General features: G+C 42.9%; 1 protein-coding gene across 1 annotated transcript in view; it reads right to left on the minus strand.

Moving 5' to 3' along the window:
- The window catches only part of DSCAM (DS cell adhesion molecule), a 678525-nt gene that overhangs the window by 244686 nt on the left and 419615 nt on the right, over positions 1-14224 (minus strand). The window contains exon 10 of the mRNA XM_052645681.1: positions 14002-14121. Within this exon, the coding sequence (XP_052501641.1) occupies positions 14002-14121 (120 nt within the window). The remainder of the gene's footprint in view (positions 1-14001; positions 14122-14224) is intronic.

Here is a 14224-nt window from a genome sequence, read left to right on the forward strand (position 1 = left end):
TCTCTACGCTTGCATCAGAGAGTGCCTGTCTATCTCAGTGCTACTGTTGTACTTCTAAACTCTCCTCTAAATTCCAGGGATGGGAAGCCTGAGAAGAAAATTTTCTTGGCTTACTTGTCATGATTCTGGTTTATATTTCACCAGTGTGAGGCACCTGAATATGCCTTGGCAAGTGGAAGGAAGGAGAAATCACAATTCTCCTTTAGAAGCAGCCGGTCCCTGCATGTGTAGACACCAGACATCCAAACCCAGAACAAATGACCACTTCATTCTAGGGTAGTGGGGACCGCAAAAGGTTCCCACGTTTGTTAAGTTCCTGAAAGGCAGCTGACTTGCTGCCCTCCTTCTAAAAATCTGCATGCATCTAATGTACTGTACTGAATTCCTTCCTGATACATCACACCCTTACTAGGACCGCATCAAGGCTGCTGTTGCTGTTGTTAAGTTACTAAGTCCTGTCTGACTATTTGCGGCCCCATGGACTGCAGCATGGCAGGCTCTTCTGTCTTCCACTGTCTCCCAGAGTTCGCTCAAATTCATGTCTATTGAGTCAGTGATGCTATCTCACCATCTCATCCTCCATCTCCCCCTTCTCCTCCTGCCTTCAATCTTTCCCAGCATCAGGGTCCTTTCCAATGGGTCGGCTCTTCGCATCAGGTGGCCAAAGTACTGGAGCTTCAGCTTTAGTATCAATCCTTCCAATGAATTTTCAGAGTTTATTTCCTTTAAGATTGACTAGTTTGATCTCTGTGCTGTCCTAGGGACTCTCAAGAGTCTTCTGCAGCATCATAATTCAAAAGTGTCAAGGTCATTTCTTTTGTAAACCTTAATCTTGTTCAGTTCATTTCAGTCACTCAGTCATGTCCGACTCTTTGTGACCCCATGAATCACAGCATGCCAGGCCTCCCTGTTCATCACCAACTCCCAAAGTCCACCCAAACCTATGTCCATCGAGTCAGTGATGCCATCCAACCATCTCATCCTCTGTCATCCATCAGGGTCTTTTCAAATGAGTCAGCTCTTTGCATCAGGTGGCCAAAGTATTAGAATTTCAGCTTCAGCATCAGTCCTTCCAATGAACACCCAGGACTGATTTCCTTTAGGATGGACTGGTTGGATCTCCTTGCAGTCCAAGGGACTCTCAAGAGTCTTCTCCAGTACCACAGTTCAAAAGCATCAATTCTTTGGCACTCAGTTTTCTTCACAGTTCAACTCTCACATCCATACGTGACCACTGGAAAAACCATAGCCTTGACTAGACATTACTTTGACAAAGTAATGTCTCTGCTTTTCAATATGCTGTCTAGGTTGGTCGTAACTTTCCTTCCAAGGAGTAAGCATCTTGTAATTTCAAGGCTGCAATCACTATCTGCAGTGATTTTGGAGCCCAGAAAAATAAAGTCAGCCACTGTTTCCACTGTTTCCCCATTTATTTCCCATGAAGTGATGGGACCAGATACCGTGATCATAGTTTCCTGAATGTTGAGCTTGAAACCTACATTTTCACTCTCCTCTTTCACTTTCATCAAGAGGCTTTTTAGTTCCTCTTCACTTTCTGCCATAAGGGTGGTGTCATCTGCATATTTGAGGTTATTGATATTTCTCCTGGCAATCTTGTTATGTCTATCCTAAAGAATCTTCTCCTATGAAAACAAGTGAACTTCAGTGACTAGTACCTGCCCAGGGGTTGTTAGAACTTGGTGGTCCACTAGTTTATCATGCTGATTTCATAACTTTTACCCTGTATTTAAACTGCAAGTGTCTTTTTTTTTTCTTCAATATGGAACATAGTTCTCTCACTCACTTATCAGAAAATGGAACCATGAACTGCATGACTCAGTACTAGCTGAAGGGATATGCGACACTGGATAAAGTTTGAGTGGCTGAATTTTGCTGATGCCATCACAGCTTTGTATTGGGATGGTGGGCTGTGAGGCACCCCTGCAGCTGTGTTGATTGTATGAGGTTTTCAGTTACCATCTCCCTGGAGAAAGAGATCCCCAAACATTTGTCCTCAGTGTGGCTATTCCTATTCACAATAGGACAAGTTAGAAAGTTCCTGGGGAAAGTCAATAAAAAAGAAGGAAGACAGAGGAGTAGAGAAAAAGAAGCAGGCACAGAATCGACCAAGAGTCCAATTTCCTGGTGACTCTACCAAGGCTCAGGGTAATTGCAGCTTCCTTGGGTGTGGGATTCAGGGAGAATGGTCTATGGTGGTCTCGATGCAGGTCCTAGAGGCAGAGACTCCACTTACTTTAGCATAGAGGAAGGCAGAAGTTATCCATCCCTGGTTGTTTTACTCTACCAACAAAGGAAGAAAGTAAAACAACACAATGACCACTCATCCTCTCTGTTCTGCTTGAAACAGACCAGGACCCTATGGTCCTCTTCCACACAAGTCCTCAGTCTGCATTTTGTCTGAAAAAACTTCAGCCAAAGAATAAGTTTAATGAGAGAAATGAGAACACGAAGAAACAAAGGAAAGCAGTCATCAAAGGAGGCCAAATAATAATAATGTAGTCATTAAGCAAAGTCAAGCACCTTTACTTCCTTCTTCAAGGGCTATAGATAATTTTCTGAGCCATCTCCTATGAGCTATCTTATAGATACTGAATACTCCACCAGGTAGAAGAAGTTAACTGCATGATGACCAGACTGTAGCCGTGACGTAAGCTGCCACAATTCCAAGAATTGACTTCAAAGAACTGAAAACACATCACCTTTGAAACTGAAGATTAATTGTACCTAAAACAATCAAGATGATGCTGGTCAGACCACTGATGACCAATTTCAAGATGACTGTCAGAGCTGACTGTGCTGTTTCTGCCTGGAGCCCCCTTTTTCTGTCTATAAATTCTGTAAATCTCTTGCCCACTGATTGTCAATGGTGGGGGTTTGGGGGAAGTTGACCTTTGGACAGATGTCTGCCTTCTTCCCACCCCAGCTGGTAGCATCTGAAATAAAGAAAATTTTCCTTTCTACCAACCTGGCCTGTTTATTGGCTTTTGAGTGGCAAGCAGCTGGACTCCTACCTTTCAGTAACATGCACCGTCCTTTTCCAAGAACTCATTATTGTTCAATAAGACCCATTGATTCTACCTGGAACAGACAAGCAGAGCTGCATTTATTGTACTTGAAGGAACCACACTTGACCCTAAAGTTGGGTTTATTTTCACCACTATTTTTCCCAGGGAGGTGTCACCTTCTTCTTAGATTCTTTGAGCTCTTTCTCTGTATTCATTCAAGATATATAGCTTGTCATATTTGCATGTTAGTGCATACAAGGAGTACTGGATGACAAATGTGATTACATAGCCTTGATGAGTCTGGTGCAGGGGTTTGGAGCAGGTGCTGCTAGAAAAATCCAGCAGGATGCCTGCAGGTCCAGGAAATCAATGGACCAAAGAGGTTGGACGCATGGAAATGGAGACTTGGCACATCCTAACCTGAGGTGGTGAGTCTGGGAGCAGGCAGGGTTAAAGCTCTAGGTAATAATCAGACAGCTAGACAGACAGACAGGCAGGGAGGTGAGACAGGATGAGAAGTCCAAGGGCCAAGCAGATGATCAAGGCAGAGATCCAATTTCCAGGACAGGGGTATAGTGACACTTGTTCTGAGCAAAGGCTGTGAGCTGGCATTCAAGACACAGTGTACATGGCCACGGGAGTAAAGAAATGAAGCTAAATGCTTGGAGGCTAAAATAAGAAGAAGGCTCAAGCCCGAGGTCAGGAGCAGAGTCAAACCTCCAAGGGTACAGCGAACAGGATTAAGGGAACAGAGTTTGGAAGGAACTTTCGGGAACCAGAGAACTGAGGACAATCCTGGCTGGGCTATAAGAACCTACCCCCACACTGAGTTATTCCAGTAGGAAATTTCCTGCTTTCCTAAAAGGGAAATGAGGAACATCTTGTTTAAGGGAGTTTTTTTGTGGTGAGGGGTCTCTTCATTATTTGCCCCCATCAAGACATATATTTTGAATGGAAAGCAGGGGATCTCTGGGGCGAGGGGTTAGATCTCTCCACTGCTGAGGAAGGGGTGGCCTTGGTCAACTCATCAGGGAAGTCTGGAACATGCATTGCTAGCAAACATGTCCTAAAATCAAGATGCTTGAGAACTTGACTTTGTCTCATGTTACCGGTTCTTCAGGGCATTTGGAGACAGAGGCCTTGGGGACTGTGGAGGGTCCCCTGATGTCACCTTGACCTTGGGAGAGAAGGTGTGAGCAAGAGCAAGGTGAGACATTCCAGAGCAAGCCCTGGGGTAGGGGGAGGCTCCAGAGAGCTCACCTGAGCAGTCTAACCAAGTGTATTGAGTACATATGTTTTCTCAGTAAGGAGCTGAGCCTCACTTGTGGCTCAGATGTTAGAGTCTGCCTGCAATGTGAGAGACCCAGTTTCCATCCCTGGGTTGGAAAGATCCCCTGGAGAAGGGAATGGCTTACCCACCCCAGTATTCTTGCTTGGAGAATTCCATGGACAGAGGAGCCTGGCAGGCTACAGTCCATGGGGTTGCAAAAAGTCAGACGTGACTGAATGACTAACATTTTCACTTTCAAGTAATTGAACACACTGCATAGAAATATCCAGAGAACTGTTACCAGTGTCAGATGTTTTTTCTGTGGATTTCTAAACAAAAGATTCAAGTCCCTGTGGGCCCTGACAAAGAGTCTATAGCTTCTGCTGACCACCATCTGAACCTGCAAGTAGATCCTCCCCCAGTTGAACCTTCAGATGAGACACAGCTCTGGCCAACAACTGTAACTCTGTGACAGATTCGAAAAGAGTGTACCCAGCTAAGATGTGCCCAGACTCCTAACTCACAGAAACCATGAGATAATAAAGCTGTGCTTTTACATTTCTAAAAATAAAGAGAAAATAAAAGAGTCTGAGGCCAGATGGGAGGGTTTTGGCAGGTGGGTTGATACCAAGCAGAAGAGGACAATTCTGGGACCTGAAGGTAAGGGACAGCCAAGATGTCCCTTATTCACATGGTAGAATGCACCATGTGAGTAGAGAAGAGCAACCTCCAACAGTGTTTGGGGACAGAGGGAGATGCCTGAGCAAAAGCAAGATTACCGTGCACCAAATAGCAGTGAGTTCTTAGGTGTCTCCAGGGAAAATTAGAGTCAAGGAAACTTTGGTCTCAAGTTCCCTGGAAGAAAAGCTATGACAACCCTAGACAGCATATTAAAAAGCAGAGACATCACTTTGTTGACAAAGGTCTGTATAGTCAGAGTTACGGGTTTTCCAGTAGTCATGTACGAATGGGAGAGTTGGACCATAAAGAAGGCTGAGTGCCAAAGAATTGATGTTTTCAAATTGTGGTTCTAGAGAAGACTCTTGAAAGTTCCTTGGACAGCAAGGAGATCAAACAAGACAATCCTTAAGGAAACTGGAAGGGCTGATGCTGAAGCTCCAATACTTGGGCCACCTGATGCGAAGAGCTGACTCACTGGAAAAGACCCTGATACTGGGAAAGACTGAGGGCAGGAGGAGAAGGGGGCGACAGGGGATGAGATGGCTGGATGGCATCACTGACTCAATGGGCATGAGTTTAGGAGATAGTGAAGGACAGTGAAGCCTGGCATGCTGCAGTCCATGAGGCCACAAAGAGTCGGACATGACTTAGTGACTGAACAACAGATATGCTACAGCTAAGGAAGGGCACAGCGAGGGGACAAAAGAAACAGGCAGGAAAGAGGGGGCGTTCCATTGCATAGCAGCCTCTGTATGTGCTAGAGAGTGGAGGGAAATAGGAATTCCCCCAAATTAAGGACCGCTTTTCCCTTGCTTAGAGAAAAAAGACAAGGACAGTTGCAGAGAGTCAGGAAGCAATGGCTCTAGATGTAATTCTGTTCCACCCAGAAAACCAAAGAGGATCAAAGTGAACAGTAAGCAGAAGCTTATAAATACTCACTGCCACACACCATAGTAAGAGAGCAATAAAATAATAATGGACATAAAAAGATTTAAATACATGCAAAGACTATCCATGATATGGTCTGGGAAGTTTCAATAGTTTAATGATCTTGAAAGTCTCCATGCTAACTTTTAAATTGCTTACATTCTCCCAGATTTTTCAGAATATTTTTTTAAACTAGATAAAATTAGCCTAACATTCAACTAGAAGAAACATGCGTATATAAATCCATATGATAAATCTAGGACATTTTTGATAAAAGAAAATTCGTGAGGGGAGGAGTCTTATATGAGATATTAACATGTAGTAGGAAGTGACAGACATCTAGTATGCATGGTTCTGATGCCAGACCAACAGTGGAAGCAGGGAAGGATAAAACAGACTTCAGCAGACATATTTTTTCCATAGACTATAAAGGAATTCAAGATAGTGATAAAAGGTGGGCTACTTAATAAACGATTTTAGGACAATTGGCTCACCGTGTGAGCTGAAGCCATGACAACAATGATGATAATGATGACAACAGAGGTTTCTTCAAGAGAATCTGAGATACCAAGGGAACATTCCATGCACAGATGGGCACAATAAAGGACAGAAACAGCAAGGACCTAACAGAAGCAGAGGAGATTAAGAAGAGTTGGCAAGAATACAGAAGATCTATATAGAAAAAGTTTGAATCACTCACATAACCATGATCGTGTGGTCACTTACCTAGAGCCAGACTGCCTAAAAGTGGGCCTTAGGAAATATTACTACAAACAAAGCTAGTGGGGGTGGTGGAATTCCAGCTGAGCTACTTAAAATCCTAAAAGATAATGTTGTAAAAGTAAGTTTGGAAAACTCAGAAATGGCCGTAGGACTGGAAAAGGTCAGTGTTCATTGCAATCCTGAAGAAAGGTACTGCCAAAGAATGCTCAAGCTACCGTACAATTGCAATCATTTCACAACTGATGCTAGAAAGCTAGCATCTGGCAAAGATACTATGAGGGAGATGGAAGAATAAAATAGAAGGAGAAATTAGACAAAGAAATCTCCTCAGAAAAATGCCATGATAGAGATGAAATCTGTGAATACAATAGCTACGTGTCTGTGAAGCAGCTCAAGAGAGAAGGAAATGAGCTAGGAGAACTGGAGAAAGAAAGGAAAAAGTAAAATCACAAAAATACAGGCAAATTTGGAGAGAGCACAGAGGAGAACAGATTTTGTGGGGGGAAAGACAAGAGAATAGACATGAAAAAAATATCAAGCAAATTAAAATGGGAGTGAAGTGAAGTGAAAGTCACTCAGTTGTGTGACCATGGAATTCTCCTGGCCAGAATACTGGAGTGGGGAGCCTTTCCCTCCTCCAGGGGATCTTCCCAACCCAGGGATCAAACCCAGGTCTCCCGCAATGCAGGTGGATTTCTTAGCAGTTAAGCCACAAGGGAAGCCCAAAATGGGAAGCCCAATAAGTTAAAAAAAAAAAAAAAAAAACTCATGTACACCCGTGGCGGATTCATGTCAATGTATGGCAAAACCAATATAGTATTGTAAAGTAAAATAAAGTAAAAAAATAAAAATAAAAAAAAATAAAAGAATCAGAGAGAAAGGGACAGCCTCTGAACGACAGGTGGAAGGGATCCAGTGACATCATAGTGGAGACCCGGGTTGCTGTGCTGCCTCCTAAACAGACAGGACTTCCTGATCTCAAAGGACCAAGGACAGAAATCTACTAAACACCATAAAAGGTTTCCAAAAACACCTGGCAACAAATCTGGAAAATAATTCCATAACTTTGTTGAAATGTTGCAAAAAAGATGACTTCTGCACCCTAACTAATCCTTAAACAACTCAAATGGGTGTCAGGTAACTCTCATCATCTTCTCTGAGAGTGAAATCTGTTCATTCCATTATCTTAGTTGGTATACTTTCTGTAACTGGAAATAAATTCTGAAGTTACACATACACACACACATGCAAAGCATAAAGGAAAACAAATAATTACAGACATGATTCAAGATGAATTTTCTTACATAAAAGACAATTTGAATCTACATATTTAACAGGCACGCCCCATCTGGGGGATTACGGCCCCACATGGATAACATCAGGGCATAGACTATATATTGGTGTGCTTAGTCGCTTCAGTCATGTCCATCCATCTCTTTGCAACTCTATGGACTGTAGCCCACCAGGCTCCTCTGTCCATGGGATTCTCCAGGCAAGAATACTGGAGTGGGTTGTCATTTCCTTCTCCAGGGAATCTTCCCAACCCAGGAATCGAACCTGGGTCTCCTGCATTGCAGGCAGATTCTTTACCAACAGAGCTGTAAGGGAAGCCCTGGACTTCAAAAGTCCTTTCTTAGGGGAAATCAAGCAACTTCTGTTCCCTTTCAGGAAATACTACAAGCTCCCACCTTCCACCAGCTATAAACTCACTTAATGTTCAAAAAGGTGAGACACAAGCCATTATAAAGAAAGAATTTGGAATATTCCTCACTGGAAAAACTGTGTATAGCTAATGGACCAGCGACGAACAGGGGCTCGATTTCACATAGAACTGAGGTGATGCCAGAGTGGGGCAAGCAGAGGCTGAGCAGAACGTGGAAGGAATGAGACCTGACCTGGAGAAAGCATTCATCGATTAAACTAATTAGCATACTTGGAAAATGAATCATTGCTTATATTAATACTACTGGGAATTGGGTCATCTCTACTGAGAGTGAGATTGAACTCCTAATATTGATCCCAAGCAATTCTCTGTCTCAGGAAGTGGCACCTCCGCTACTCTGAAAGACCCAGGCATCCTGTTCGACTCCCTTTCTCTCCGACATCTGGTCCACCAGCCAGATCGATTCAGAAATCAACTACCTGTCCCTCCTTGACAGCTCATCCATGCCACATGACAGCAAAGGCCTCCTATTGGATCTCCAGCTACAGTTCCAGCTCCCCACACAGGCTGCTCTCAACAGCAGACCTAGCGGGGTCCTTTGAAAATGTTAGGCAGAGCACGCGGCATCTCCTAATTACTCCAATAGCTCTGGAGTCCACAAGGTGGCAGAAGAAAGGAGAGCGCTGATGCTGATGCTGATCCCACTGCCCCTAGGTGAAACCACACTTTTGAAACCACCCATCTGACCTGTGCAATCTCCAGAACCTCTTTGCACTCATCCCACAGTGAGCAACAGGACCCAGCTTCAGTATCCTCCTTGATTCTTCTGGAACATTCCAGGTACAAACCCATTTCTGTTGTTGGTTTTGGTCCCTTGACCTTCAGAGCTCCCCCTGCAGATGTGCATGTGGTTTGTCTGCAGTTTGTTCTAAGTTTCTGCTCAAATATTACCTTCCTATGGGGCCTTCTCTGATAACCCTATTTTTAATGTAAATTACTCCCAATAGCTCTTTCTCCCCCTACACCAGATGTGTTCTGACTCTTGTCCTTGGAACCTCCTACAATCCAAGCTTCCCTGGAGGTCAGCACAACCCTATTTGTGGGCAGCCAGAGAGCCTGGACAGTAAAGAATCCGCCTGCAATACAGGAGACGTGGATTTAATCCCTGGGTCAAGAAGATCCCCTGGAGAAGGGCATGGCTACCCAATCCATTATTCTTGCTGGAGAATCCCATGGACAGAGGAACCTGGCAGGCTGTGGTCCTTGAAGTCTCAAAGAGTCGGATATGACCGAGTGACTAACACTACAGAGCAAAGATGTCCAGGCAGACCACGGGCAGGAGTATCAGTTATTTCTTGCATCACCAGCCCCTCAGCAGCTAAAAAGAGGATGTCCCAGTCCCCAGGACAGCAACTGAAACCCATTTCCTCCACAATAAATGACATACATTTGCTTAGCTACGGATTTCTGGACACACAGGTGAGGCCCACCACAGTATTGAACCGTGATTCCGCCCCCCCCAAATCTCCTTTAGACAAGAGGTTTTGTTTGTTCACATAAAATAAAAAATAAAAAAAATGGGGAGACAGAAGTGAATATCTTAGATGTTGTGTATCCAGACCCAAGGTCAAAAATGTAATAACATTATTTTTCAGCAAAGACTGTTTCATTTCTGTAATAGCTGCCCTTAAACCACTGCAATTTACACTGGAATTCTGCAGCCTCAGGATTAAACTGTTGAAACTCTCAGAGAAACACCTTGGATCTTTTTTTTTTTTTTTTGCATTTTTTGCATTTCTTTTTTTTGTTGGTCACATATAGGGGAACTGCACTTCTGATCTTAGTGACTATTTGATTATGGGAAACACATTCCATAAGCAAGACTAAATTTTCCTTAAGATACCTCTTTATCATTTGCATAACTATAATAATAACATGCAACTTCCCCATTATATTGAAAATATTTTTAAAAAACATAATAATATGTAGCAATATTTTCATCATAAGAAACAGGCAGTACTATAAACTGCAGGAAGGAGTATAAATGAACAAAATGATGACCAGTGGCCAGTACGTATGGAAATCTATAGAAATTACTTACTCTTTGAACCAGTAATTCTACTTATAGAAGTTTATCCACAGAGAAAAAAATAAACACATATACAGAGATCAGTGAGATGGAAGTCACTGTGACATTTTAATAATAGTGAACAACTGGAAAAAACAAACACAATATCCAACAGTAGTGTTGGACACACCTGGTTGCCAAGCCTCTACCTTCTCTTCTTACTTCGTGAAATAGCTAGGGTTGCAGTCACGATGGCCATATGTAGCTGTAACACAGCCTGCAGACACCCACTGGTGAGGGGCAAACAGACCAGTGAGATGTGAGCAGAAGCAATTTATGACACATTCTGGAGAGGTCCTTAGAGGGAACTGACTCAGGTGGCTGTGACAGCCTCTCTCTGTACTCTTGCTTCTCCATGGAAATGCGGAAGTGACCACCAGACCTCAACGGCCATTGCTTACTGGTGGCCAATGCTTTGGAAGAACGGCAGAAGAGACAAATGTTAACAGCGTGGGTCCCTGATGACTGACGGGAGAAAAACTACTCCTGACCTAGCTGTACCCGGCTCCTCTTATGATACAGCTCTCCTGGCGGCTCAGAATCTGCCTGTGATGCAGGAGACCCCAGTTCGATTCCTTGGTCGGGAAGATCCGCTGGAGAAAGGAGTAAACCCATGTGGCATTAAGTCACTGAATTTAGTCCTAATAAAGGCAAGAGAACTTAGATGTACTTATTGATGTATGACTGTAAACTCAACAGAGACATTAAAAAGTCACATTTGAACCCATATTTGCTGCCCTGGAAAGACATTCATTGCCTATTGTGAACTGAAGAAAGATTACGGGTCAGAAAGAAGAATATGCTTGCAATTTTTTAAAGACCCCAAATTATATGTTTATCTACAGATCTATATATGTATATTTGCCAGGGGACAGGTCTGAAAAACTAAGTAAAAGCATTTATAGTATTTATCTTTGATTATCTTTGATTGATGTATTTAAAGGGGAGTTTTAACTTTAAAAAAAATTGTTTGCTGCAATTGTTGATTTTTCTTCAATGATTTTAAATTGTATATGAAGTTCAAAGATAAGGCTTTTATAATTTAATTTGCACACCAGTGATGGGAGGGCATATGACGGCTGTAACACTCATAACTGACACAGGGTTATTTAATCTATGAGAAACCTTCTTATAAATAAATGAGATATGGAGATAAGTATGCAAGTAACATGAATAAGAAATTCCCCAAAGGGGAAACAGAAATGATCTGTAAACAAAGGATAAAATGTTGCAAACATCATTAGGAATGTACATTTGTAAATTAAAACATTCACCCTTCACAAAGTAAAGTTTAGGGAGAAAAGGATATTGTCGAGCTGGCAAGGGTGCAAGACACACACAGCCTCATCCTGCTGGGCAGTGTGTACACTGCCCTGATGCCTTCCAGTGTGTCCTGGTCCAGTTCAGACCAAGAGCCTCCAGTGTGGTCGTGGTATCTTGCGCTGTGTGGTCAGTTGCGCAGTCGTGTCCGACTCTCTGTTACCCCATGGACTGTAGCGCACCAGGTTCCTCTGTCCATGGGATGTTTCAGGTAAGGCAAGAATACTGGGATGTGTTGCCATTTCCTTCTCCAGGGGATCTTCCTAAGGGAAAGCACTCGAGTCTCCTGTGCCTCCTGCATTGCCAGGTGGATTCTTTACCATTGTGCCACCTGGGAAGCTCCCTGCACATCTACATAAACTACATTGAATCAAATATATGCTGTTTGTTTCCATGTAATGCAACATTCAGCTATAAGCATGGCCCCAAATAAAAAGGGATGTGGGCAGATATTCTGAATAACAGGATTTTATTCTGGGATAAACTGTTTTTCATATGGACAATGTATGTGGCATGCTACAGGGCAGTAACCTAAGGGATTTAAACAAATTTAATTGATTCTACCCCCAGCCAAATGGTGCCTATCCCTCTCTTTCCTCCTACTTCTCCTTCTCCCTAAAGGAAATACATTTAAGCCGACTATGTGGCAAAAATGCCATTTGCTTTTCTTCAATTGTTACTTCCATAAGAAAGCGCAACATGCTACATATGTTAAGTCTTAGATTGTTAGGAAAGAATGACATTATTTACTTATTTAGTTGTTGTTTTCTTATTTATCTTATTGATACATATTGGCCTTCAACTGCTTAATAAATAAGTTACTGAATCAAGACATGTGAATGAGAAAGGAAAGGGAATTTCCAATACATTTGTAAGCATAGTTAAGGAAACCTTCCTGGAAAAGGGCTTCCCTGGTGGCACAGATGATAAAGCATCTGCCTGCAATGCTGCAATGCTGGAGATCAGGTTCAATCCCTGGGCCAGGAAGATTCTCTGGAGAAGGAAACAGCAACCCACTCCAGTATCCTTGCCTGGAGAATCCCATGGATGAGGAGCCTGGCGGGCTACAGTCCATAGGGTCTAAAAGAGTTAGAAACAACTGAAGTGACTTAGCAGCAGCAGCAAACTGTTAAGGAAACTTTCCTGGAGAAGGTGATAAAATAGACAAAAATGATTTTTACCACATCTAGAATGGTTCCCCCATTAGTTCCCACACTGCCCATTTTTATTTATGTGGTGTTTACAATGTTACCTTAATATGGGGAAATTATGCTGTGCCTTTGAAGAGAAAGCATGATTAAGGGTGAAAGTTTGTTTTTAAGAAGATAATACCCAGGTGATGCTTTATATCTATGTTATCTAGGTAAATAAAACAAACTGTAGTTCTATTTAGCTTTCTAAAGCCACCTAACTTTACTTATCTAAATACTGGGGAAATAATTTCGGAGAAGGCAATGACAACCCACACCAGTACTCTTACCTGGAAAATCCCATGGACTGAGGAGCCTGGTAGGCTGCAGTCCATAGGATGGCTAAGAGTCGGACATGACTGAACGTCTTCACTTTCAGTTTTCACTTTCATGCACTGGAGAAGAAAATGGCAACCCACTCCAGCGTTCTTGCCTAGAGAATCCCAGGGACAAGGGAGCCTCGTGGGCTGCCGTCTATGGGGTTGCACAGAGTCAGACATGACTGAAGCAACTTAGCAGCAGCAGCAATTTCCAACAATGAGTAGTTCTGACAGTTTATATTTGTTTCTCCATGTGTATGGGGTCTCCAAGCAGATCACTGTTGTCCAGTATATGTGGTCAACAGAGAGCTTCCACAGGTGCTGAAACAGTGTGCAGGAATAACCTGCCTCCCCAACAGGGTCTTTCCATGGCCCTGTGATACAACAATACTTCATGGCCCAAATGAAAACACTCAGGTGGTTTACCAGGGGTGTACATGAAGGATAGACATACTTGATAGAGGTGAGCATTGATATATTTGTGAGAAACATCTTTGGAAAAAATGCTCACTTTGGGCCTTTTAAAACAGGGGTCCTGGTGACCTAAGGTGGAGCTGGTGGAACAGTAGTAGAAATCAAATGCACAGTAAATGTAACAAGTTAGAGTCATCCCAAACCATCAGTACCACTTCCCTGGTCCATGGAAACACTGTCTTCTATGAAACCAGTTCTTCCTGCCAAAAAAGCTGGGACCGCTGCTATAGAATATACCATATGTTTTGTAGATAAGAAGCAAACCAAGTGACTTCATACCTTTAGAGAATTTCCACACGATGGTGGGTACAGGGTAACCCTCAGCTGAGCAATTGAGGATGACAGCTTTGCCATAAATCCCGTCCTGGTCCCGTGGTTGAACCACAAACTTGGGAGGAACTGAAAAAGAGAGAAATGCCAGCAGTAATTCAGACAACACTGCAACTTATCAAAGGTGTGATTTAAAGAAATTCAAGAATTTTAACATACGGGAAAGTACAAA

The sequence above is a fragment of the Budorcas taxicolor genome, chromosome 1 (genome assembly GCF_023091745.1).
Source record: "Budorcas taxicolor isolate Tak-1 chromosome 1, Takin1.1, whole genome shotgun sequence".
NCBI lineage: Eukaryota > Metazoa > Chordata > Mammalia > Artiodactyla > Bovidae > Budorcas > Budorcas taxicolor.